Source organism: Hipposideros armiger, unplaced genomic scaffold (assembly GCF_001890085.2).
Source record: "Hipposideros armiger isolate ML-2016 unplaced genomic scaffold, ASM189008v1 scaffold_42, whole genome shotgun sequence".
Taxonomy (NCBI): Eukaryota; Metazoa; Chordata; class Mammalia; order Chiroptera; family Hipposideridae; genus Hipposideros; species Hipposideros armiger.
This window is the reverse complement of record NW_017731392.1, coordinates 948,667-973,122: the sequence shown is the minus strand read 5'-3', so window position 1 is coordinate 973,122 and position 24,456 is coordinate 948,667. Positions and strand designations below refer to the sequence as shown.

The following is a 24,456-nucleotide window of genomic DNA, read 5'->3' as shown; positions in this document are numbered from 1 at the left end:
TATACTAACATACTCATATTGATTGTGTGTGGGTGTGTGGGGGGATCATAATGTAGATACTGTGCTTCAACTTCCTTTTTTTCTTCCTTATCAAGATGCTATATGCAGCCCTCCTCATCAGATCATATAGCTCTGCTGTGTTCTCTACAGTGCCAGAGTGGGATTATTAATTAATTCTTTCCTCTATTGGTGGACGTTTGTTTACATGGTTTCTATTTTCTCACCATTTCAAAAAATGCGGCAGTAAATAGGTTTTTGTATTATGTCATTTGCAATAATAATAGTATTTCTATAAGCTAGAATCCTTTAGCCTGGATGTCTGGATCCAAGAGCATGTAGAATAGATTGATTTGCTTGATAGTGAAGTCATTTGAAAATCACATAGGAGTAAAAAGGAAAGATCAGTGAAGAGTGGTAAAAACAAAATGCCGGCTCTTAGGGAAAATCAAAACAAAAAACAAAAACAGCTCTTAGGGAAGAGTGCAAACAGAACAAGATAAGGGAATAATTGACCACAGAATGAGGTTGTCCAATCTCTTTGTCAGCATCTCATGAACCCCCCCCCCCCCGTAAATTCCATAGTTGGACCAACTTATCTGAGCTGAGCGCTATGAAATTAGTATCAGGTGGTTCTTATTTGATGCTATTTGCCATCACTCAGACTGTATGTTTTATGAAAGCCCCGTAAGCATTACCAAAGTCAAGCCATCAGACATGTATCGAGTTCTTCTATACATTACACCAAATGTATTTCAGTAAATATTCCTGCTATGAGTCAGGCACTGTGCCTGGAGATTCAGCAGTGAATCCAACAGACTTCATCATGGGAGCTAGCTGTTAATCCAACCCCACACGCATAAAGCTGCCCTGTGACATGATGAGGTATCTGATATCTACCAAAGCCTCTAACCCCATCATGGAGGGCTGGAAAGGTTTCCCTGAAGAGGAGGCTCCTGGATTGAGTTGGGAAGAATTAAGTCATTGGGTAACGATGGCTAAGCTGAACGAAGGGTTGTTTGGAGTTGCGTAGGTAAAGCAGAGGGGGCATATGAGCAGAAGGTCAGTAAAGGGGAGAAACCAGCCGGGATAAGGGGCACAAAAATGCCAGGTGGGTCTGAATGGACCTTGTAATAGATTGTGACTATGATACTGTGATGTATAATAAGAAATATATTTTTGGTCTTCATCTCTGTTTCTGGCACAGAGCTCCTAAAATCCTTGGCATTTCCTAAGCGAGTAGAGCAATGAAGGTGTCCTGATAATCATAACAACCCCCTTTCAACCACATCCCTGAGTTTATGTTAATGAAGTGACTTTTTGGAAAGGGTGAGGGCTGGTTGCCAGAGATAACAATCATATGATTGGAACGTCAATCCTCCCCTGACCTTCAGGGAGGGCAGAGGAGCTGGAGGTTGAATTGATCACCAATGGCCAATGATTTGATCAATCATGCCTATGTAATGGAGCCTCCATAAAAACCCAAAGGACAGGCCTTGGAGAGCTTCTGGGTTGGTAAATGCATGAAGAGGCTGGGAGGATGGCAGGCTTGAAGGGGACATAGAAGCTCTGCACTCTTTCCCACCTTTCCCCATCCCTTGCCCTATGCATCTCTTCCATCTGTCTGTTCCTGAGTTTTATCCTTTTATAATAAACCAGTAATTGAGTAAGTAAAATGTTTCTCTAAGTTCTGTGAGTTGCACTAGCAAATTAATCGAACCCAAGGAAGGGTTATTAGAACCTCCAATCTGTAGCCGGTCAGTCAGAAGCACAGGTGGCAACCTGGACTAGCGATTGGCGTCTGAAGGGGTGGGGGCAGTCTTGTAGGACAAAGCCCTTAACCTGTGAGACCTGACACTATCTCCAGGTGGGTAGTGTCACAGGTGGGTTGAATTGTAGGACACCCAGCTGGTATCACAGAGAATTTGTTGCTTGGGGGCCCCCCCCCCCCAACACACACACACATTAGAATTGGGTACAGAATTGTTAATGACCACACATGAGGCAAGGTGAGGCTGGAGAGGTGGGCAGAGAGCAAAACAGGAAGGTCCTCATAGGCCATGTTAAGGATTTTGATTCATCCTAAAACCAATGGGAACCCTTTAAAAGGCTCTGAGTAAGGGGTGGGGAAGTTAGAGGATAGAGTGATATAATCAGATTTGTAATTTGAAAACATTGTTCTGGAAACAGAGAATGTGTGTGTGTGTGTGTGTGTGTGTGTGTGTGTGTGTGTGTGTGTGTGTGTGTGTGTGTGTTGGTGGTGAGAGACCAACAAGATATGGGGACAAGATAAAAGGCTTTTAAAGCCATTCGGTTAAGAGAACACAGTAGGTTAGACTAGGCGGGTGGTAGACCAGATATAGGCCACATGCGGAGAGATGAAGGAGGTAAATAGACAGTGCTTGGTGGATTGGATGGAGGGTTAGGAAGAGGACTGTGTCAAGGATAATGCCCAGGTTCCAGGTATGGGGAAGTGGATGGATGGTGGAACCATTCACTGAGGCTGAGAGTACTGGGAAAAGACAATTTGGGGAAAGAGGATCTTAACTTCTGCTTTGGAAATGTTTAGTGTAAGATGTCTTTGAAACATCCAAGAGGAGCTTCCCAGGGGGCTGTCGGATATTAGGCTCAGGAGCTCAGAGGAGTGACGGGATTAGAGAGATCAATCCGCAGGTCCTCTGAATAGATGTGGTTATTGAAGCTGAGGGCCTAGGTGACATCACGGCGGGGAAGAGAATATAGAGAAGAGAACCCAGGGCCAAGCCTGGAAGACTCTCCGCAATGAAAAAAGCCCCAGCAGCAAAAGGGAGGCGTTTCCATGGCCCTGAATGCAAATGCTTCCTTTAAGTTTGCACCCTAGACATTTTACTTACTTCCACCTAGTTCCTTCCCTGATGGCCAGAGAGGAAGAATGAGAATCGGGAGCGAGTTGCATCATGAAAGCCAAGAGAAGAGAATTTTTTCAACAAGGAAGCAATGGTCACCATTGAAGTCTGAAAGGAGACAGACAAGTTGGGCACTGAAAAAGATCGTTTGGATTTATCTGTGTGCCAAGGCACTGTGTTCTGCGGTAGGTGGAGGGATGGATATGTTGGCGATCACCTCATCTTGATCTTGGCCTTCCACTGTTTTAGCGATCCCCCAGTGCCCTTCTCTTTCTTCACTATTTCAGACTGAGAAGCCCTGAGTGCTTACAGCCCACCTCCCGGAGCCTCACACCTTGGTCATATTAGCTTTCATTTTCTGAGAGGGGCTCTTTATTTAGTTTGTCACAAGTACACCTCTACTGTTGTTGAATATGCCTGATAGATTTTAGTAGCTGAGAAGTCTGTGATATGTACTGGGCTCTCCTTTTTAGAATAATGAATGCCAGGAAGATCCCTTTGCCTGCATGGCCCCGAACAGTACCTGGCACATAGAAGGGACACAACTGTTGCTTATTAGAAGCCATGGTGGTTAAAAGGCATAGGCTCTGGAATCTGACAGACCTGGGCTTAAATCTCAGCTCTAAAAGTCACTAGCTGTGTGACTTTAGGCAAATCACTTAACCTCTCTGAGCCAGTTTCCTCATCTGCAAAATGAAGACCATGACACCTCATAAGGTTATTTATGAGGACTACATGTAAGAAGTTTAGCACAGTGTCTGGCAAATATTAAACACTAAAGAATCATAGCAGCAGTTTCTGCAGCTGTTATTATTTTTATTAGAATTTTTTGTTGTTGGTTCTTCCAGTTTTTCCAGGAAGTGCTTGAATTCCAGATTGGCAGCCTAATGTGTCCTAGATCTGTGGGTGAGGGAAGCACTTAAGTCTAAAATAACCTGACATCTTCCTGCTTCAGACACTTTTCTTTGTGCTCCCTAGCAGAATGGACACATTCCTGTTACTGCTCTGAGCACACAGCACTGTCATTTACTTGTCCATGTGTCAGCTTCCCTGGACAATGAAATCCTTGAAAAGCATGGTATCAACACAACATCTAGCACATAGTAGGAGCTAAGAAAAAAAAATAGGTTTATTAAAGGCAATAAGGACTGATAGCTCATGACTAATTCAGCCTGAGCATTGGGCAGCCATGCAGACACTCCCTTAAAACTGCAGGGCTTGAAGCAAGAAAACAAACAGAGGCCGCACAGCCTAAGTATTTTATTTTATTTATTTTATTTTTTAGCTGAGCCATCCTGCCACCTGTTGGCAGCCCAGCAGCAACTCAGCTCGGGCTGGACTCGAACTGCTGTTGCTCAGAGCTCAAACCCTTGAGTGAGCTCTTAACCAACTGAGCCACTCGGCCGGCCCCAGCCTGAGTATTTTAGAGTTAGATATCAAGTCACACCCACAGCCATCCTCTAGTCTTACCCAGGGCCCTGCGGCCTGACCCCCAGAGGAGAGTGGAGTGGCATTCTCCCCCTGGGCAGCGCTGCTCCCTATGAGCTTGAGTGGTCTCCTGGACCGGTGGGGGGTGGGGGAGTGGGGGCAGAAGCTGGGCCTTGGCACAGGTGCCCGGGTTACCTGGACCCACTGGAACCCACCTGAACTCAGAATGGAGACTGACTTGTCAAGATCCCCACGGAGCCAGGGCCTCCCATAACGATCACACCCAAGCAAAGGTGAGGGAGAGGGTGTAGCTAGGTTTCTGCCTGGACACTCACTCGGGGTGACCGGAGGTATGTGACTTTAACCAAGGAGCACCCCGTTCTGTGGTTTCCCAGGGCAGAGGCCATGAACCTCCACTTCCCCTCCTCCTAACGTCCTGAGGGACTCAATCTGGTGACGTGTCCCTCTTCCCTAGCTACTGTTCACTTGATTGGTTACTGAATTTTCGAAGAAGTGTCTTAAAAGACCAAAAAGGAAAAACAGAATGTGTCGTAGAGCTTGTGATGTGCAGGGGCTTCTGAAAGGCAGGTGCACAGCGGGGACTCCTATTGGCCCTAGTCTGGGGACGGGCGGTGGGAGTATAACCGTTTCCTCATTAAGAAGAGTATCTGTGAGTCTACAGCATAGGAGAGGCAGTGCTTCTATTATTCACTCAGGTTTTTTTTTTTTTTTTCTTGAGCACCACAATGGACCAGGCGCTGTGCTTGGGGCTGGGACATAGGGCTGAACTACACAGACTGGTGTGTGCTCAGGGAGCTTGCAGCCTGGCTGAGAAGGCAGACGCTACACAAGTCATTGCAACTAAAATGAGTATTACAGGAAGGGAGGTACAGGGTGAAGTAGCCAAGGCAGCGACCAGAGAGAGGAAGTGACTTGCCCAAGGTCACGCATCTAGTGAGTGGCTGAACTAGGAATGAAGTAGGATCTCCTTGGTGTGACTCCTGGATCTCTGCTCGTTTCCCCCATCACGACCACTCGACCCAGAGCTCTGGGGCTGCCTCAGATGGAAAACCCCAGTGGCAGCTCTAAGACATTTTTCAGGGAACACATTTTTAAGAACCAGAAAGAGACACTGTCCTTGGGCTATTTCCAGCTCACTTCAACAGCACCCCGGGAGGGTTTGATATGTGTTACTGTGGCTATGGGGTCAACCTGTGTGTGTTGACACAGCCAGAGGATGGATGTAAAGACTGGAGGCTGTGCCTCTCAGCCCCAAGCTTCCTGGTAAGCAGAGGGAGAGAAAGTTGCTACTAGGCTGATAAGAAACAGACTCATCTTTGATAGTGGGTTATTGTTGCATGACTCTTGGGGGCCCTATGAGGGATCTGCAGCAGGGATGTCAGTTAGGAGCCACTTAATAGAAAGGATCCTGCATCAGATGGCAGCCTTTTGGAAGAGGAAAACTTCTGTAGTAAGAGGCTGTGGTTTTGTCATGAGCGACTGCTAGGTTCACAGTCCGTGCTGCAGTCTCTTCCTGCAAGTCAGAGGGACTAACCCCCCGAGGGACTCTTAGGTCCCCAGGATCTACCTGGAACTGACTGAGGCTTCCATGGTAGCCATGGCACAAGCAAAAAACAGAGCACTCAAAATCTTAAATGCCTTTCAATATGCTCTTTACTCAACATCAATCATCAATACACCAAACAGTAAAGCACACAGAGTAATACAATAATTTGGTAAAATAGAATTACAAATCAGTCCCAAAGTCAATCAGAGTCCTGGTGGAGCAAGGAAGGGTGGCTGTTCTGGGAGGCCAGTCTGGCAGAGGTTTGGTCTGAGTGGAGCAGAGCAAAGCAGAGTGGAGGGTTCTCAGAGCAGAGTGGCAGCGTGGTCACCTCTGTAGAGACTGGCCTTCTGAGCTGCAAAAATCCTTAGCTTTTATGCAGTTCTGAGTACCTTCCTGATGTCATCATATCTTCAGTAGCAGATCATTGGGGTGTAGCTGGTTACACCCAATTACCAGGGCAGCCGGGCAGTGGCTCCCTGGGCATTGTCTGCTAACTTCTTTGCTCATGTCCAAAATGGAGTTACTAATGCCCATTCAATATGGAGTCACTCTTGCTCACACAAAATTCATTTTACCAGCTTCCAGGGGCACTCTACACAGGTCTGTACCCCTGAAACAGAAGGTGAGAGTCACCAGGAACAGTCTACTGAAACAGAGGCATGGCTCTTACAAAGTGAGTGGTGGTTGAAGGATCAAAGAGGGGGCCCACTCCCAGAAGGACATTCTACTGTCTGAATTGAGACTGTGCTTTGTGCTGAAAAAGTCCCAGGACTGCTGACATTTTTACCAGTGGAAGGGGACTGTGAGAGATACAAATTAAATAAGCAGGTGTTTTAATTACATCTCGTGAGCTCTGCCGGTTTAGTGTCACATTTACATCAGGGTCTTGTTCCCTGTTGAGGTGAGACTCTGAAATGGACCCACCCTTCAGCTAATCAGTTAATTAATTCAGTTAATCAATTCCAAACTGGAATTGGGGCTGCATCACTGGAGCACCTGTGATGTGACAGGGCTGGGGAGAGAGCTTTGGGGGAAGAGCTGGCCAGGACCAGCTCTGGGGAGGGGGGAGAGTGGGCAGCTCCTGAAGAAAGCTCCCCAGGCCGTGCTGGAGGCAGGGGCCTCGCTGCAGGCTCTGTGGGGAGCCCTGGTTACCAGGCCCTGGACAGGGCTGCTGGAGAAGGCTTTTCAGGGTCATTTCTCCCACCCGTTCCAAACAGAGCCGACCTCCCCGCCACCCTTCTGCCCCTGCCACCCTTAGCGCTCCAGGATATGGGGGGCTCCAGGATATGGGGGCTCCTCTCTAGATCCATGGCTTCTTCCCACCGCATTGGGCTGAATCCCCCACCCCCCATCTAGAGCTTCACCCATGAGCTAAAAACTTGTTACACTGAATTTAGGCACATTGTGGCTGGGGGAGGGGAGGATTTGGGCAAAGAAATCTACTTTTCTCCAGGGCTGTTTATGTTCCATCTTGACACTGGTCTGGGTTTTCTTACCGGGACTACTGCTCCCCGTTTCCATTTTTATTCTAGGCCCTACCCCCTTTACAACCAAGCTCCCACAGTGATAGTTTAAAAATATAAACAAGATTATGTCACTATCCTGATTAAAACCCTCCTATTGTGGTCAGAGTAAAATACAAGCTTGTAAATAGAGCCTGAAAGTGTCTCTGTGACCCAGGCCCCGCCTTCTTCTCAGGAATTGTCAGCCATCGCTCTTCCTTGTCACCATCCCTGGCCACACTGTTTGCAGGCGGCTGGGCTACATGGAGCTCTAATGACTCCTTCTTTGTCTCAGGAATAGTCTTTCCACTGCTCTTTGTCTGTCTAGCTCCAACTTCTTTTTCACGTATCCACTTAAATGTCATTTTCTCAGAAAGGTCTAGACCTCCCATTCTTTCTCATAGAATGTGTTTTCTTCATAACACTTACTGCTTTTATTATGTATTTATTGTGTTGAATGTCGAGTCCTTCCCCATCCTGGAAGCTCCATTAGAATAAGGGTAGACTCTGTTTGGTTCACCAACTGTATCCCCAGAGCCTAGCACAGTGCCTAGTCTAGGGTAGGTGCTCAGAACAGTGTGTTGACCACACGAAGAACGTACAGGCTGTATCATCTTGGGCACACAGTGACTGCCAAGAGTTTATCATGATCCATCCTGGAGGGGCCAGGAGGGCCTGAGCATAATCTTCTCGATCTCTCAGATCTGGAGAGCCAGTGGTTCTGAGAACAGAGTCACCCCTATTAAACCAAAAGACCTGTGTTGGAGACCCAAATACATCTCTGGTGATGGCGAGTTTAGATTTACTTTCACGTCATTAAAACTGGGCTACGAATGCCTATTTCACAGGTCTGTTGTGATCATTACGTGAGTGTGAGAGAAAAGAAAGGGAAGCCACTTGTAAAGTGCCTGCTTTGTGCTAACCCTGTGCTGGGTCCTTCCTGTATTAGCACATTCAGTGGGGTTGAGTTTTATGAGCCACCACGTGAGTGGAATAGCTCTCGGTAAGCAAGTTTCGAGTTATCTGACAGTCTTTTGGCTCACGGCAAATCGGAGAGCACCACCAATGTAATCTTGGATTACAATCTGCAGATGATCAGATAGAGATGGAAGCCAAGTGTGCTGGGCTTTATTGTTTCCTCCGGGGTTGCTCTGAGCACTGGCTATGGCCTCTCATTCACCCACAAACCCAAGGGATAAGTTGTTCCTGCTGTACCAATGAGGAAACAGACTAGGCCAGGTTAAGTAAGTGGCCCCAAGTTACACGACAGAATGTGCACTTGAACCCCAGTCAATGGAGCACCACATGACTCTGTGATGAACTGAATAGTGTCCTCCTAAATTCGGCGTTGAAGCCCTAACCTCTAGTATCTTAGAATGTATATTTTGAGATATGTATGGCCTTTAAAGAGGTAGTTAAGGTCAAATGAGGTCATAAGGCCCGGGCCCTACTCCCACATGACCAATGCCTTTATGAAATGAGGAATGACACCAGGAGACTTGTTGGAGACTATTGTCAGCGTTGCCTCTGCTTTCTGACATCTGGATTCTTTCACTATGGTTTCATGGGTGCCAGTTTCTATGCCAATGTGTTGTGTGAGGGTGGGGATATACCACACAGTCCACAGCCCTCTGAAAGCTCCTAATCGAATGGGAGGACAAACATCAATTACCATAGTTGCGATAAAAGTGCAGTGTTACAGAAGAGGGAAAAAGTCTGCTTGAGTTGATTGGATCTGAATTGGGTTTTGTAGGAGCAGGGCTTTGGCTAGTGAGAGCTGGTGGTGATCATTTGCTACCTGTATCTCCTTTCTGGGCACGATTGTCCATTTAATGGCTATGGTGGTAATCCTGGCATCCCCAAATCCCATGGCAGGGTGTGGGTATTCTGCAAGATTCCACGTGGCTTCCAGCAAAATACTGTCTGCCAATTCCCCAGCCACATAAAAAGCAAAGGCTGGCTTCCTAGCTTCCCAGGCCTAGCTAGAGGACAAGGCTCCTCCCTACCTTTCTAAGCTGGTGGAAAGGTTACAGCTGAACCTGGGTTGACAAAACCCTCCTAATAACAAACTGGACCCCTTCCCTCAAGTGGAAGTGTGGCAGAGATTGATTAGCAGGTCACAAAACTGTTTTCTCTTTTACTGGGGGCTTGACTGTGTCCTCCAGCCTTCTCTGAGGCCTCTGCCTCAGGTAGGTGAGGCCAGTGAGTTCTGGCCAATGACCTTATGATAAAATGCGTTACATCTTAAGCACTTCCCCTGCACAATCTTCGGTGGTCTTTCCCATTTTGCAACAGCCTTGGAGAGGGTGAAGCTAAAAGATGAAAGGAGTCCAACCTTGCTCCAAGGACAGCTACTTTCCATCTCTCACTGGAAGCCTGGGGTTTCTAGCCACCTCTATGGCATCACTAACATAGGACAAGCGTCAGGCATCAAAGTAATGAGGCAGAGATAGGGATCATTGCAGCCTTCCTGACTTGCAAGTCTTACTTTAGCTTAACTAGATTTCCTGAGGGGACTATACACAGAGGTATTAGTATAACAAAGCTATTCTCTAACTGGCTGAAGAAGGCAGTCTTGCAGTTCACTTGGGCCTTTCATTGATACTCAATTATATTCAAAGGATTCTTTGGATTTGATTAATCTAACAAAGTAAGAAATTGTTCTAAAGTGTACGTGTGTGTACCCTTCAGGTATTTTGAGGGGCAGTCTGCCATCTTAAAGCTAAATAGCTCAAGAATCTCTAGAAAATGCTCATGATCTCAAATACTCAACAAATTTCAATAAAATTTACTAGGGTAGTACTTAATGGGTACTTTTAAACAGAGGTTGCAATCTACAACTACTAATATTAAGGGTCACAGACAATAAATTATGCAATCAAATTTTTAATAACAAAGATACTATTTTTAACATGGTCAAATATACTCGGCTAAGTCCAGATTTTAAAAAACGAAAGTATCTAGCCCAACAGTACGACCATACAGCTTTGTACAGAACATTCCATAGATCAACAGAAAATACATTTGAGCACAAAAATAAAAAATATTTAGAGAATCTCTAAGCAGCATTTTATTTCTGCAAAACAGACATATATCTTGTACTGATTAAATATCTACAAGTGCTTTTCCTTTACAAAAATACATATATTCTTAATAGACTAAGTCATTAACAATGACCTGGTAATCTTTCACTTCAATTTGAATGATTTATAAGCTAAATCTTACAACCACAAAAAGGTTTTTATTTGTATTAAGATGTTACCACTTTTGACAAAAAAAGCTTAAAATATTTTATATTTCAAAGGAAAATTAGCAACATAACTGTACAGTATACCCTATGACGGCTTTATTGAACGTGAGGGCTACTCTGGTAAGAACTGGTGCTTGCTGTTGTGTTGCCAGATGCAGGAACGCAGCAGAACCCTGGTGCTCCCCTCACAGGCTCCTGTCGTGGACCACAGCTCATAAGGACACTTAGGCCCCCATCCCCATTCTAAAAACTAGAGCAAAAGAAAACGGACCCCAAACAAGAGTAGGCTGATCCCATGACATTTCTAATATGTACAACTCCTGCTCCAGTGGACCGATGTGAAGTCTATGGATAATCTGTTTACTATCTCTACATTGCCCAGAAATATTTCATCTCATTTGTACTAGGTTAACTTCTTAGTCCATGAAGCTCTGAAAGATGGAAGAAAACTAGGCCCAATATTTCACATATATCAGTTTCACTCGATTCTAGGTTTAAAGATAATTAAAATAAAAAAGCATTTCTGAACAACGTCTCAGTGTAGAATACTAGAAAAAGGGGCATAATAGGTATACAGACACATTTTAATGAGCATTTAAAATAATTATTTTTAAGTTTCATTTCATAACTTTCTGAAAAGGAAGTGCTCAAGCATTTTAATTGTTTGAAAATATAACAAGTCAACACTATTTATGAAAACGACATTACACGAGGAAGAGAATCACTTTCAAATTATTGGGAAAATGCCACTGCTGTAGAAAAAAATTATGAAAATCTTGCAATGTATATTTAAGTATATTTTGATGAACTTTCAATCTGTTTTTCCATCAAAATACTACTGCATTACATATATCAAATAAATCCAGATTTGCTTAGTTGTTCTGTGCTTTCAAAGGATTTCAGATTCTCTAGAATATTTAACATTTTTCAATCTTTCATAAGCCAGATCTGGCAGACATGTCGTGTTCCTTATTGTAGGGATATATATCTTGAAATAATAATAGCATTTCACGTTTTTGTGTTTCTAATCCAGAAAATTACAGTTATGGCAAACTCATTCATTTCTGCAATTCCCCTACAACCAACATCTGAATGTCTAAAGCTTAGCCTGCTAGAAAATTACTTATGCTAAGCCAGGGTATGTAATAGAGTGCATCCATTCTTATCCTATCCGAGGAGGTTTGGCCTCGTGGCCTCTCAGAAAGACGTCACAGTGGGAGCCCTGCCCCATGAGCTCCCAGGGAGAATGGTGTAAGGAGCTCCCAGGGAGAATGGTGTAAGGAGAGTGCTTGACTACATGTATATGCTCTTGATCTGAGACACATTTTGCCAAATCTGGCTGTATGGCTAAATTCTAATAACAAAGTAATTGCTGAGAAACAAGACAAGGAGTTAACTTTTTCAAGAAAAAAAATAAGCCATTATGAAAATTTTGCTTTTGAGTACAGAAAAAGCACTGACATTTGAGTCTAACAGTACATATACACAAGCCTGTCAGCGCTTTTACCAGTCTGTCTTTAATCAAATTTTTCATATTACTAAGAACCCAGAAACCTTAAATAAGCATAATTTTTGTTTACATTGCCTCCAAGGAATAAAAAGTTTCTCAAATTAGAATTTAAAATCTCAATTTCAACTTTCTTTTCAAAGTATGGATTTCTCCCACTTTTCATCCAGAGGGGGGCTGTTTGTTGTGTTTCTTTCTCACCTTTGAGGATTTCCTAAGATCTGTCAAATGGTGCTGGAAAAACAAGGAACATATCTGAAACGAAGTGCTCTGATTATTGCAGGAACAACCTGCACTTGATTGAGCTCACCATGAAAATTCAGTTTAAAACCTTTCTTTGGTGACATTTTAGCAATTACTCAAGGTTATTACCTAATATAAAATTAAACTGCAATCTAAAAATTTCCAACCTCCAAACTTAAAACTGTCTCTCCAACATGGTTATTAATTACCAGTAAAATGTCTTTGGTGATATGTATTTTCTTACGAAAATCTTTTAAAAAGAGATTACTCTAACTTACGAGCGCCTAGATACAAAATCATTCATAAGACACAGGTACAGATAACTCAAAATTTATGCAGTAGATCTAAAACAAAAATGCACAGTTGCAATGAGGCACTTTCTCTTAAATATTTCAATAAAGCTAAGCAGTTCACAATATTATATAACATATCCTTTTTTTTCTCTTAAAGAATCATTTAACTTTAGATTACATTTGTGTATATAATATACTTGAGCAAACTCATTACATTTATAAAATGTGGCATATTAGTATGGGACAGATTTTCAATGAATAAAGAAATAATATACTTTTCTAAAAGTAGGTAAAAGGCATTACCCAAGGTACCTGTGCCCTAGATTGAATGAGCTAATATTACCTCATCAATGAGCCTTCTAGTTTATTTTTTTTACTTCTTAAAAGTATTTTGTTAATTTAGAGAAAGGCCATATTCTGATATTTCTATTAACTGATGTGATTACTTAAGTTAAAGTGATAAACTTTAGTGATAAAGTCTATAAACCGCAGGCCTTTATATCCAAGGTTCCTGACCCTTTTACAAGTATGATATCTGAGGCAGAGAAAAAAGATTACAAAATCTTTTATGGAAGTAAGGTTCTTTCAGCTTGTTGCTTAAGAAACAACAGATTAAAGAAAAACAATTTTATGTGTTCTCCAATTTTGTAAATTCAGATGATTATTCCTATAGGTTATTTATATAAATAGTTTATTTTACTAGCACCCTAAGTTTATAAAACTAGCCATAAAAGTTGTCTGTATATTTTTTTCTATACCTGGTTTCTTGCAAACTCCACAACCTGACTTAGGGAATGATTAACTGGGAATTTAGTGTATTACTAGATATGAAAGTAGTCCCATACTTAGAAAATCATAGTTGAATACATCAAAAGAGGTTTCCTGAAGAAGTCTGTGGTTCTAATAGTAATACCGTATTACTCAGGACCATCATAAAGTGTGTACCTTTCTCCAAATGACAACTGATATCCTTCTTTATATAAGGTTTTTACATGTTTTGGCACATATTCCATTGCATTTCAGTAAAAATGTTAATACACTAAACTATTTTAAATTCCATAATTGCTTCCAATATATTTCCTTGGAAAACAGTGAAATTACATATGATGAAGCAAAAGGACAAATTTAAAGAGATCATGTATATAAAACTCATTTAAGGTTATAAGTTTTGGCTGGGGACCCCAAAACATCCAGGTCTCATTTGTGGTTTTTTAAAATACACTCTCAATGCATTTCGCATTAAGTCAATTAAAATTAACTTCCATATGTAAAACAGTACTTAAATCACTAACCTGAATGTGACAAATTTATAATTTTAACTTTTCTTAGGGATGTCAGTGAATTGGATTTCACAGCATAGCATAACAAAATAATTTCTGTAGCTAAAGAGTAAATTGTTTTTGGTTGAGTGTAATGGTCTGTTCCAACCATTTTAAAAGAGTTAACAAAAACCTGCCTTTTAAATTTTGCTTGTGACTCTTCTAAGCACAAACACAATCTAACAAAATGAAATTAAAGTACTGCCATAACCTTTTCCACAAAAGTCAGAACGAAACCAACAGGAAATTTTAATATAGATTTTCTGACTTGAAACAAAGGTATTTGGAAAAGAGAATTATGATATTTCAGACTTTTATATTGTGAAATGCATCAAGATTTAGCTGTATGTTGTATGTGTTTCTTAGAGTTGTACAATGTTTTATTTCTAAGCATTTTGAGATTCAGAAGGCATTAATCTGTGATACATTTTACTGGAAAATGTAGCACATCTACCATATATACAGTATAAAAACAACGTGTGCAACACACAGATTGTGCTCATGTCAGATTTCTGAAACAAATGTTTTCCCTAACTTTCAAGGTTTTTTCCCAAGTTTCAGAGGTTAACCTGTTTTGAAACATTAATATAACAATTTCCAAAGAAGTTTTTTTGAAAACTATAAATTTAAAAATGCTTAAAATGAAGTTCTTCATATAATTTAAGATAACAAGACTGTCTTTGACTTGTAGACTAATCTCAAAATGAATGGAAGACTTAACAAAACTGCAAAATCAAGGACATTATCATAGCTCTGACCTTAATGAACTTACATATAAAACAGTAATCCCATTTCCCCCTGATTGCTATAGGATCTAAAATGAAATATCCTCAAACCATTCATTTTGGTTAGCATATTTATCTACTATACTGCATTTATTCTACTTTATGCAAATGGTTTGGAAATGTGATAGGTAACGAACAGTTTGAATCTACAAATGCTTTGAGATTTTTGAAATCCATAAAGTAGCTAATGGTATCTGCTCTAAAGATTCTAATATTTAAAATTATCATCACCCTCTGCATGCCACAATGACACACACCTAAGGCCAACTTAAAGAGAGAAACAATGTACTCATCAAATGAGAGCAACAATGTAATGATGCATCCATAAAATGGGTTACAATGACATTTCATGAAGCAGCACCCGCTTGTCATAAGGCATTATGAAGATGATTAACCTTAAACATTCATTTTATTAGAAATAGTGTGATCAGCTGCCAACATTTCGAATGGTTATGAATCCAACTTCGGTTCTCTAAGAAGTCACATGCATTTCCAATCTGGGGGGCTCACATCCCCTCCTTGTGCAAGTGGTAGACTACACTGACAAATGACTTAAATGCCTACGATTCCAGTGTGCTCGACATGTTAAAGAATAACTGGAATTCTTCCCCAAAGAACTTGAACTATTTTGCACACAAAAAGCTTACTGAGAACAGGACAGTGGCTCAAAAACCACTTTTCTAAATATATTCCCCATACAAAATAATTTCGATAGAATAATTATTAGTTTCTTGTGCAATACTCTATTTAAACAAGAATTAATGAAATAGTAAGTATGTGAAAACTGTAACACCACAAAGATTGAGCCATATTACTAGTGTAATCAAACATTAGAACAATCTTGGAACAAGCAAGCAAAATATTCAGAAGGCTGAATCATGGCTGAACACCTAACTGATTTCAACCATGACTTGTATTGTACACTGAGAGACAGCACAAATAACTTATGCAGATGGGTCAGTAGCAGAATGGCACTTGGTTTGCTCTTAATAGAAACAACATAAATGCAACTGACAATTTAGAGACAGACAGTGGCCTTATTTGCATGCTGAAAATCTGGTTGTGTCCCTCTAGTCCACACACCGTTCGCTGTGCAATCTGTTGATGAGTAAACAAATAGTGCAGGATTCATCTCAGTGGGATCTAGGCCCCTTGGTCTAACCGAAATCAATTCTTGGTCGATACTGCAATACCATGGGATATGACTATAAAATAAAAACAGACAATGAATAAGACTGTGTTTATATGAAAACAATACAGATTATATACAAAAGATTTTCTTAAAATTAAAATTTATTGGGGTGACAACTGTTAGTAAAGTTGGAAATAACCAAAGTGTCCTTCGACAGATGATTGGATAAAGATTTTAAGAATGCGGAAATGATTTCCAGTTTTTGCTGATACTAGTGAGTATAACAAGATGACATTAAAACTTGCTATATATTTTTAATTAGATTTATTGAGGTAATATATAAATTTCAGTTGTACAACATTGTAATTCGGTATCTGTATACTTCATTGTGTTCTTAGTTTCCCCTTTACCCGATTTGCGCTTGCTCTACCCCACTTCCTCTTTGGTAACCACCAGTCTGTTGTCCGTTATCTACGAAAACTCTTTATTTATTTATTTTTTTAGCTGAGCCATCCTGCCACCTGTTGGCAGCTCAGCGGCTGCTCAGCTCGGGCCGGGCATCAAACCGCTGTTGCTCAGAGCTCAAACTCTTGAGCGAGCTCTTAACCAACTGAGCCACTCGGCCGGCGCCAAAAACTCTTTATTTTTTTAATTGCCATTACTTTTCTAGACTCAGTCAAGTTTTCCACAATATGCAACAAAAGTTAAATTAAGTTCAAAGGCCTACAGATGCCACACTGGTTGCATATATGAATATTGCTAATGTAACATTAGGGAGACACAGGGCCTGAGGAGGACTGAAAGCTATAGCCTTCCTGAAAGGTATGCAATGGTTAACTTTGTGGGGCTTGACCTTGTGGGTCTGAACCAGGCGAGTCTGCGAGCTGCATTCCAACCAAGCTGTTGTCTGAGCGCCCACTGAGTCACAAATGAACAGACACCCCCTGCTATGAGTCTATGAAACTGGGGTCAGTCTCATAAATCACCTTTTAAAAAGTTAGTTTGATACTATTTTTAGCATTTAAAACTGCTGAAAAACAACTAGCTAATTTGTTACATGAAACACTTAGGTTTACTGCCTCTTTCAATAGTCAGTTGATACTGTGAAATATCTGGACTTGACTACCACATAACCGCATGGCTCAGACTGTCCTTCATGTTGCTCCATGTGGAAAAGGCACCATGCATCAACAGACAGTAGTAGAGAAGAAACCGCTTCCTGCAGATAAATGGTATAGGTCACGCTGCTACATCTGATTCTGTTTTCACCCTCTATTTCACCATATCGTATAGAACCCAAAAGTCAGAAAGGATCTGGAGGACCAATGGTTTTTCTTTTTTTCAAAATTGCAGAGTCCCTTTCAAATGAATTTTGAGGAGCTACTTTTGTAAAACTACTGATTACCCCTTCATCTCAGTGTGGGTGAATGCAAAGATCCAGTACAGAGAACTGTGTTTTCTTTCATGTAGATTAAAGGGATAGATTGGGATTCTGTAATCCTGAAAATAGCCGTTTGCGTGCTGCTCACAGCTGTTACATACTGACAAGGCTCAGTGTGGAAGTCTCTCTTCCCGTTAGCTCAGGATAGGACGGGAGGGCGGAAAGGAGCATCCCTGTCTCGCTCCTCCCAGGTGAAGTCAGGCGATGCCACTGCCAGTTATCTAAGGGCTGGAGTAAAAGCCGCAGACAGTCTCTGTTTTCATGGCTGAAATCGATTTGGGTCTAAATTTTATGTGCTTGTTTTTATCTTAAACTTCATTCTGTTCCTGCTGAATCAGAGTTTCTGGGAAGGGAGCAGAGAAATCTGCATTTTATAAAACCCCTGGGTTTTCTAAATCCAGCCAGATCTGGAGGCCGCTACCTCGACACACCGCCCTCACCTTGCAGCTCGCACTCACCCAGCCCCACCCCATCCGGCCCCTCTTCATACAATCCTTCCTGCTTCGCTTTCCAGTTCTGACTTTTTGAATCTTCACACTTTCTGCAGAGAATTAAGTCACTGGTAGAATCCACTCATAATATATAGTAGAATCCATCACCAATTTTACCAGGATGAAGGTAGAAAGGGAAGTAAAATGGTTTGGTTTTAAGTGGTCAGGATTTTCTGTTTTGGGCTGAAAATGGTTTTGTTTTCCCCTCCAAGTAACGATGTATTTGTTTTGTTCTATGACAACATATGTAGTTTAATAATTTTATTGAAATGTGTTACAATACTGGAAATTAAGATAAGCTTTAAGTTCTGTTTGTGCTTCAGTTTACTTTCTTACTATAATGAAGAGCATATCACTCCTCTTAGTGTTAAGTGACTGCACTGAATGGACCTACATTTCATAGTTGCTAGTCCTCGGCCTCATCATGTACTAACATAAAGAATAGATAATTCCAAAGTATATATTTCAAATGTGATGATGTTAGGAAATGATAAAATTAACTTTCCTTGATGTACTGTTTTTCTTAAAAAAATAAATTCCTGATCATAAAAGTAACTTGGCTTTACTGTAGATCTGGAAAATACAGAAAAGCATCATGAAAAAAAGGAGTATCATTTAAATGCCACCATCCAAAGATAACCACCATATATATTTTAGTGTATATCTTTCTAGTCTTTCTATGTACTTACTTTTTGTTTCAAAACTGGAATCATAATACAGATGTTTGGTTAAATAATTTTGTCCATTTAAGAATTTTGTCCATTTAAAAATTCCATAAACTTATTTCTATACTACTTAATATGGCCCTATATGATCATTTTTAAAGGCTGTCTATAATGCCTTTATAGAAGTGAACCATAAGTTATCAATAAATCTTTTTGCTGGAAATTTTACTTTCTTCTTTTTTTTTACTATTATAAATTCATCCTGACTCAATGATCTACAGTCTAGTCCCTACTCTCCACTTTATCCCCGACCCCTGGGTTGGTTCCTAGAAGTGGCATTGCTGGTTAAAACAGCATTTTAAAAGGTTTCTTGATACATACTGTCACACAAGAAAGTGGACTTCATATTTTTACATTTCCAAAAGAAATATAAATGCTCATTCTTCAAATAGCCTCATCAGTAATGAGTACTATCCTTTCTTCCCTCTTAATCTGGCAATTTAATAAGCATAAAATAGTATTTTATTTCTTCTTTCATTTCTTGTCTTCTAAAGAAATAAACCATTTTTGTACGATTATTATCCAGTTTTGTTTCCTTCTTTTGTGACTTGCCTAATCATGTCTTTTGCTTATTTTTCTATGGAAAGTTGAACTTTGTCTTATAGATTTGTATAAATTCTGTATGTATTAAGGACATTAAACCTTGTCATATATTGCTAATATTTCCTTAGTTATAGTATATTTGCCATGTACTTTTCAATATTAATAGTCAACTCGGTTTGTCTTTTTTTGCCTTTTACATGTATAATGAGAAAGAGGCCATCCCTACTTTGAGATGTGTCATTCAGCTATATTTTATTCTTCATCTTTGATGGTATCATTTTTAATATTTACCACTGTAAGCCAAGAGAAACTCTTATGAGTATAATGTGATGTATGAATTGAATCCTGGCCCCCATCACCACCACCAATAGTCTCAGTACAATTTACTGAAAACAAACCCTACTGGGTCACATCCCACCTCCAACAACTTCATTCTGAGTTCACCCATTACCCTTGCCAACTGCCAGCGACTGTCTCTGCTCTGGGCCCCCTGGCCTCCTTGGAACCCTCAGACAACCAGACATGATCACTTCTCTGGATATTTGGACTATATTCCCTCAGCCTGGTGTGCCCGACCCCAGATATACACATGGCTACTTCTCTCACTTTTTGATAAAAAATCACCACCTCAAAGAGGTCTTCCTTTGGTAATCTCATCTAAAATATTCTATTTATTTACTCTTTCTTCTAACACTATACATTTTACTTGTTTATTTTTTGTCTGTTACCATCATTAGAGTATAAGCTCTATAAAAGAAAAGAATTTTTCTCATTTTTACTTCTGTGTCCCCAGGGCCTAAAAAAGTGCCCAGTTAAGTGCTCAATAGGTATTTGTTAAATGAATCTTCTTCCACTAATTTGAAATAGTCTCTTTAATAGATTCACACATACTAGAGTCTGTTCCTGAGCTATTCTTTTTATTCATGTCTATGTTTAAGTTAGTACTCTATTTTAATTACTTCAGCTTGAAAATACATTTTCGTATGTGGCAGTGCACATCCCCTCTGATTATTCATATAAAAATGTGACTGACCAGAAGCACCGGTTTACATTTGCTGATGAACTTCAGAATGACTGACTTTGTCAAGTTAAACAAGGAATGGGTTTAGAATCTTGTTAAATTTCGTAACTTAATCATGGGGAGAACTGACATCTCTAATATTTTATATACTATTTAAATTTCCTGTGTGAAGTGGTATTTTGGTTATATATAAGAAGGTCTTTGATCTTAGAAAATATATGCTGAAGCATTTAGTGGTCTACTGTCATGATACTTGCCATTTACTTTCAAATGATGCCACAAAGAAACTGTAGCTATATTTGCAAAGAGATTAATAAGATACAGAGAAGGGAAAAGGAATGGGGTGGGGGGGAGCAGAAAATGTAGCAAAATGTTAACTGGTAGACCTATATAAAAGTAAAGGAAATTCCTTTGTATTATTTTAACTTTTTGTTGTTTTGAAATTTTCCAAACTAAGAAGCTGGTAGGAAAAAAATAGTTCTTAACACTGAATTTTATCAAATCCCTTTTCAGCATCTACTGATGATTTTTATTTGACTTTCTGTGTGTGTGTGTTTGTATATATAAAATGTTTCCAATATATAATATATAATTTCCTTCCCCTGATATTAAGTTATCCTTGTGTTTCTGATAAAACTACCATTTGGTTTTGGTTTATTCTTTTAGTTTAATATTTTAGTATATTTAGTATAGTATTTATTTATTTATTTATTTATTTATTTATTTTTAGCTGAGCCATCCTACCACCTGTTGGCAGCTCAGCAAGCAGCTCAGCTAGGGCTGGGAATCGAAATGCTGCTGCTGCTCAGAGCTTGCACTTAGTATAGTATTTATCATCTTTATATTCAAAATGAAATTTGATACTCATTTTCTAATTGGGGTTCTCTGTCAGTTTTTGCTATCATGATTATATTACCTTTGTAAAATGAATTTGGAAGAATTCAATTTTTTTCAATGATTTAAAACAATTTAGAATGGGAATGGTCTATTTCCTTGAAAATTTGAGAGACTGTGACCATAAAACTATTTAGGTATCCTTTGAGGAAGTAATTCTTTAATAAGTATTTTTATGTCTTTCATGACTTAGTGATTTAAGTTTTCCTTCTTCTTGGTTAAACTTTGGTCCACTGGTATTTTCCTAGAAAACTGTCCATGTCAGGGAATTTTCACAAAACTTAAACATTTTAATAGTATAAAGCTATATACATAGTATTTGCTTGTAATTAAAAAGTAATAATTTTTTTCCTTGAAATTTTCTAGCTGGGTTTTGGCTAAAGGTGCATCCTATTAATTACAACTTTCTGACAGGAGTATAATCCATAATGAGGTGTTTAAGAAAGAAAAGGAAATTGGTGTGGATTATTGAAAATGTGGTCTTGCTCCAGATGTTTAGAGTTTCAGAACATCTTTATTTCTAAGGAAATAAATAGACATCAATGCCAAGAGGAAAAGCAAAAAGCCATGTGTGTATGAGTTACAGCTGAAGGCGGGGGCATCACTACCATGCAGTGCATCATACTCAAATCAACTGTGAAGCTAAAACATCCGTATACTTCAGATAGCTACAAACCTCTCGTTAAGTGATATTATTTACTTACCCCTCGCCCTGAACTGCATAATGTAAGGAGAAGGATGATTTTCTTCTCCTAAATGATTTTCTCTTGGCCTTTATAGTTGTTAAATTGCTTAAGCCATAGCTAAAAACCCAATACTTAACCTGTGTGTATTAAAAAGCATGCATTTTAATGACGGGGGGATTGAGCTATCACAGCACTAACAATAAAAATTGAGGGAAACTCTAGAGAAATTGCCAATTTAACATTTTTGATTAGAGATTTGAAGAGGTTCTTTTAATAATAATTAACATACATTCATTTGTTCCAACCCTAAAACATTAGAGGTAAGATAGCTAATTGAGTTTTGTAGGAATTACAATTTTCCTTTTTTTGGCTCTAACAAAATAAGAATGAAGACTAAATTCTGGAATAAAAGAACAATGGGGATTTTTAAGAAATGCTATGTTTAATCCATGGATTAAGGCTGATCATAGATCATCTCTGTACTCAACAGTAATCCTTAGTATACTACCCTAAGTCTCTATTTCCCAAAGTTTTAAAATGTATTTTTATTAGATAAACTTTCCTCAGATCCCCATCCAAGTATATCAGTGCATTATTAAATTAGTTCACTATCATTTCTGTATTAAAAGAGGTAACCCAAGTAAAGTATTGTACTTAGGGCAGGACCTAGGAAGGAAGTTCACAATTACACTCAGCTGCTGCTGCTATTCAGCTTCATCTCATCTGGCATTTTATCTTTCGCTTGTGGGTGAATGATTAATTTTAAAAAATAACACACAAAGCAGTGTTAAGTATGGAACAGAGATTCAATATGGAGCAGAGCTTTCTCAAAGGCTGAAATTGGTAATGATTAGAAATTCTTGACTTATAAATAATGGATTTAACATTTAGAATTTCAGTTTTAGTGTAGTTAGATATATTTCAAGAGAACTAAAACAACAGAAAACTTTGGGGACATAATTTGAAAAGATGAAGTTCTGTAGCTCAAATTAGTATTAGTTTTGAAAAGTTACATGTCTTAAGAACTTGAGTCTGGGATGAAAGTAATCCCCTTTGTGGTGGCATCGTTAGGGTCATATGTACAGTCGTGAGTGCCTCTTACCTGATATAAAGGGCCATCCTGAGAGCAGACTTGCGAGGCTGAGCAGTTCAGACACCGAAACTGCGGAGGAGATGAACTCATCAGATAAGAGGCATCCACAACTGGATACATATTTAAAACTGATTATTTAAATATTTTAACGTCAAATATGAGTCAACATGATTAATTTTAAGTAAACAATTTCCAAAATATGGTAGTTGCTTTTTGTAAAAAATTGATTTTAATAACTTAAGTGACTGGTAAAATTTAGCTTGAAATAATTTTAGCATCTAAATGTAAGTTTTGTTAATATTCTGCAAATATTTTACCAAAATGGCAGCGTATCCATTCCATCTCCTCTTAAAATGCTAACTCCTGAGAAAACTCTCAACTTTCAATACAGGAGGTGTACCCACTTTCCTCCATCCCTTCCTGTGATTAATCTCTTCTAGGTCTCCTCCTCAACTACCTTCTGAAAGTCACACTGTTTAAGGATCTCAGAACTCGGAGAGGGCATGGAACTTGCCTCAACCTGGACGGGATCCATTTTCTGTATTAGATTAGGTTCTTTATATTGCTCAGATTAGATTCTTAGTCTTCATATCTATTTTAATAGCATCAAATTGTGAGCTCCTTGAGTCCACACATCTTATTCATATTTTCAATCTTAATAGCTAAGGCCCAGAATTGGCATTCAGCAGCCAGTCAAAAAATGTTTTATGAGTAAATCAATTAATGAACGTATTTTAAAACTACTGAGTTGGTTCATTTGTAAACTCACTAACTTTTAACAGTTTTTAAACTATTCATATATTTAAAAAAATCATTCCCAAATCTTGATTTCTCAATATTATGCTAAAAATAATTTTTAATATTATGTTCAACATAATTAGGCATATATGAATTCAATGCTGCATGCCTCTACAGAATGAAACAAAACTCACATAAAAATATGAGGCGTAAATTAACCAGAATAAATCTAACATCCCAGAGTGGCTTTTTAAAAGATATACTTTGATAGAATACTTAAGTAAGCAATGATTAACACAAATACATTGGCAGCCTTTTAAATAAAATCTTAGACATTTTTCACTTTCCCAAAGACTTTAGTCTAAAGTCTCCCTAGAAGTTAGTCCTTGAATTTCTGTACAGGGCTCATCTACATGCTGGCAGACATGCCCAGCAATGCTGTCCTTGGCAACCGTCCCCTTTTTCTCTCTGAAGAGTCCTCAGGCTCTCCCTATCAGGCTTTCCCTAACTATGCAAGTCCTAAATGGCATTTCACAAAAGTAAAGAGTTAAGGTGGAAAGAGGCAATTCCATTAAGTGATTTTCCCCCCATTCATCTCTATCAGTCAAGATAGATGTTTGCTTTTCCTAAAAACTCCTTGATAACTCAAATAAAGCAAAGCAAGGCAAGCGTGGTGCAGCAGTTTTAAATATGGACTGGCAGGGGTGGCTGGAAGATAAAACCAACTAGGATCGTCTGGGAAAGAGGGGCTGTACTGAGAGCAGGTACTCAACTTATCCAAGAAAAGGTGAGCAGGGAGACGATGAGTTTATGATGACAGCTGAGGCTGAACAGCAAGAGGTATTAACAGTAAGCTCTGAGGTGAGCCTAAGTGCAGGAGGAGAGAATGCTAATAAAAGCTAACATACATAAGTTA

The 24,456-nt window shown here is 39.5% G+C and overlaps 1 protein-coding gene across 15 annotated transcripts in view; it reads right to left on the bottom strand.

Moving 5' to 3' along the window:
- Nucleotides 1-10,249: 10,249 nt before the first annotated feature.
- Nucleotides 10,250-24,456, bottom strand: part of PCGF5 (polycomb group ring finger 5) — a 111,845-nt gene continuing 97,638 nt past the window's right edge. For 14 of the 15 annotated variants that reach the window (XM_019639075.1, XM_019639077.1, XM_019639064.1 and 11 more), the window contains 2 exons: nucleotides 22,812-22,871; nucleotides 10,250-15,981 (listed from right to left, as the gene is read on the bottom strand). In XM_019639075.1, coding sequence (XP_019494620.1) covers nucleotides 15,934-15,981; nucleotides 22,812-22,871 — 108 coding nt within the window. In that variant the 3' untranslated portion in view covers nucleotides 10,250-15,933. The remainder of the gene's footprint in view (nucleotides 15,982-22,811; nucleotides 22,872-24,456) is intronic. The other variant, XM_019639078.1, reaches the window with a different exon arrangement.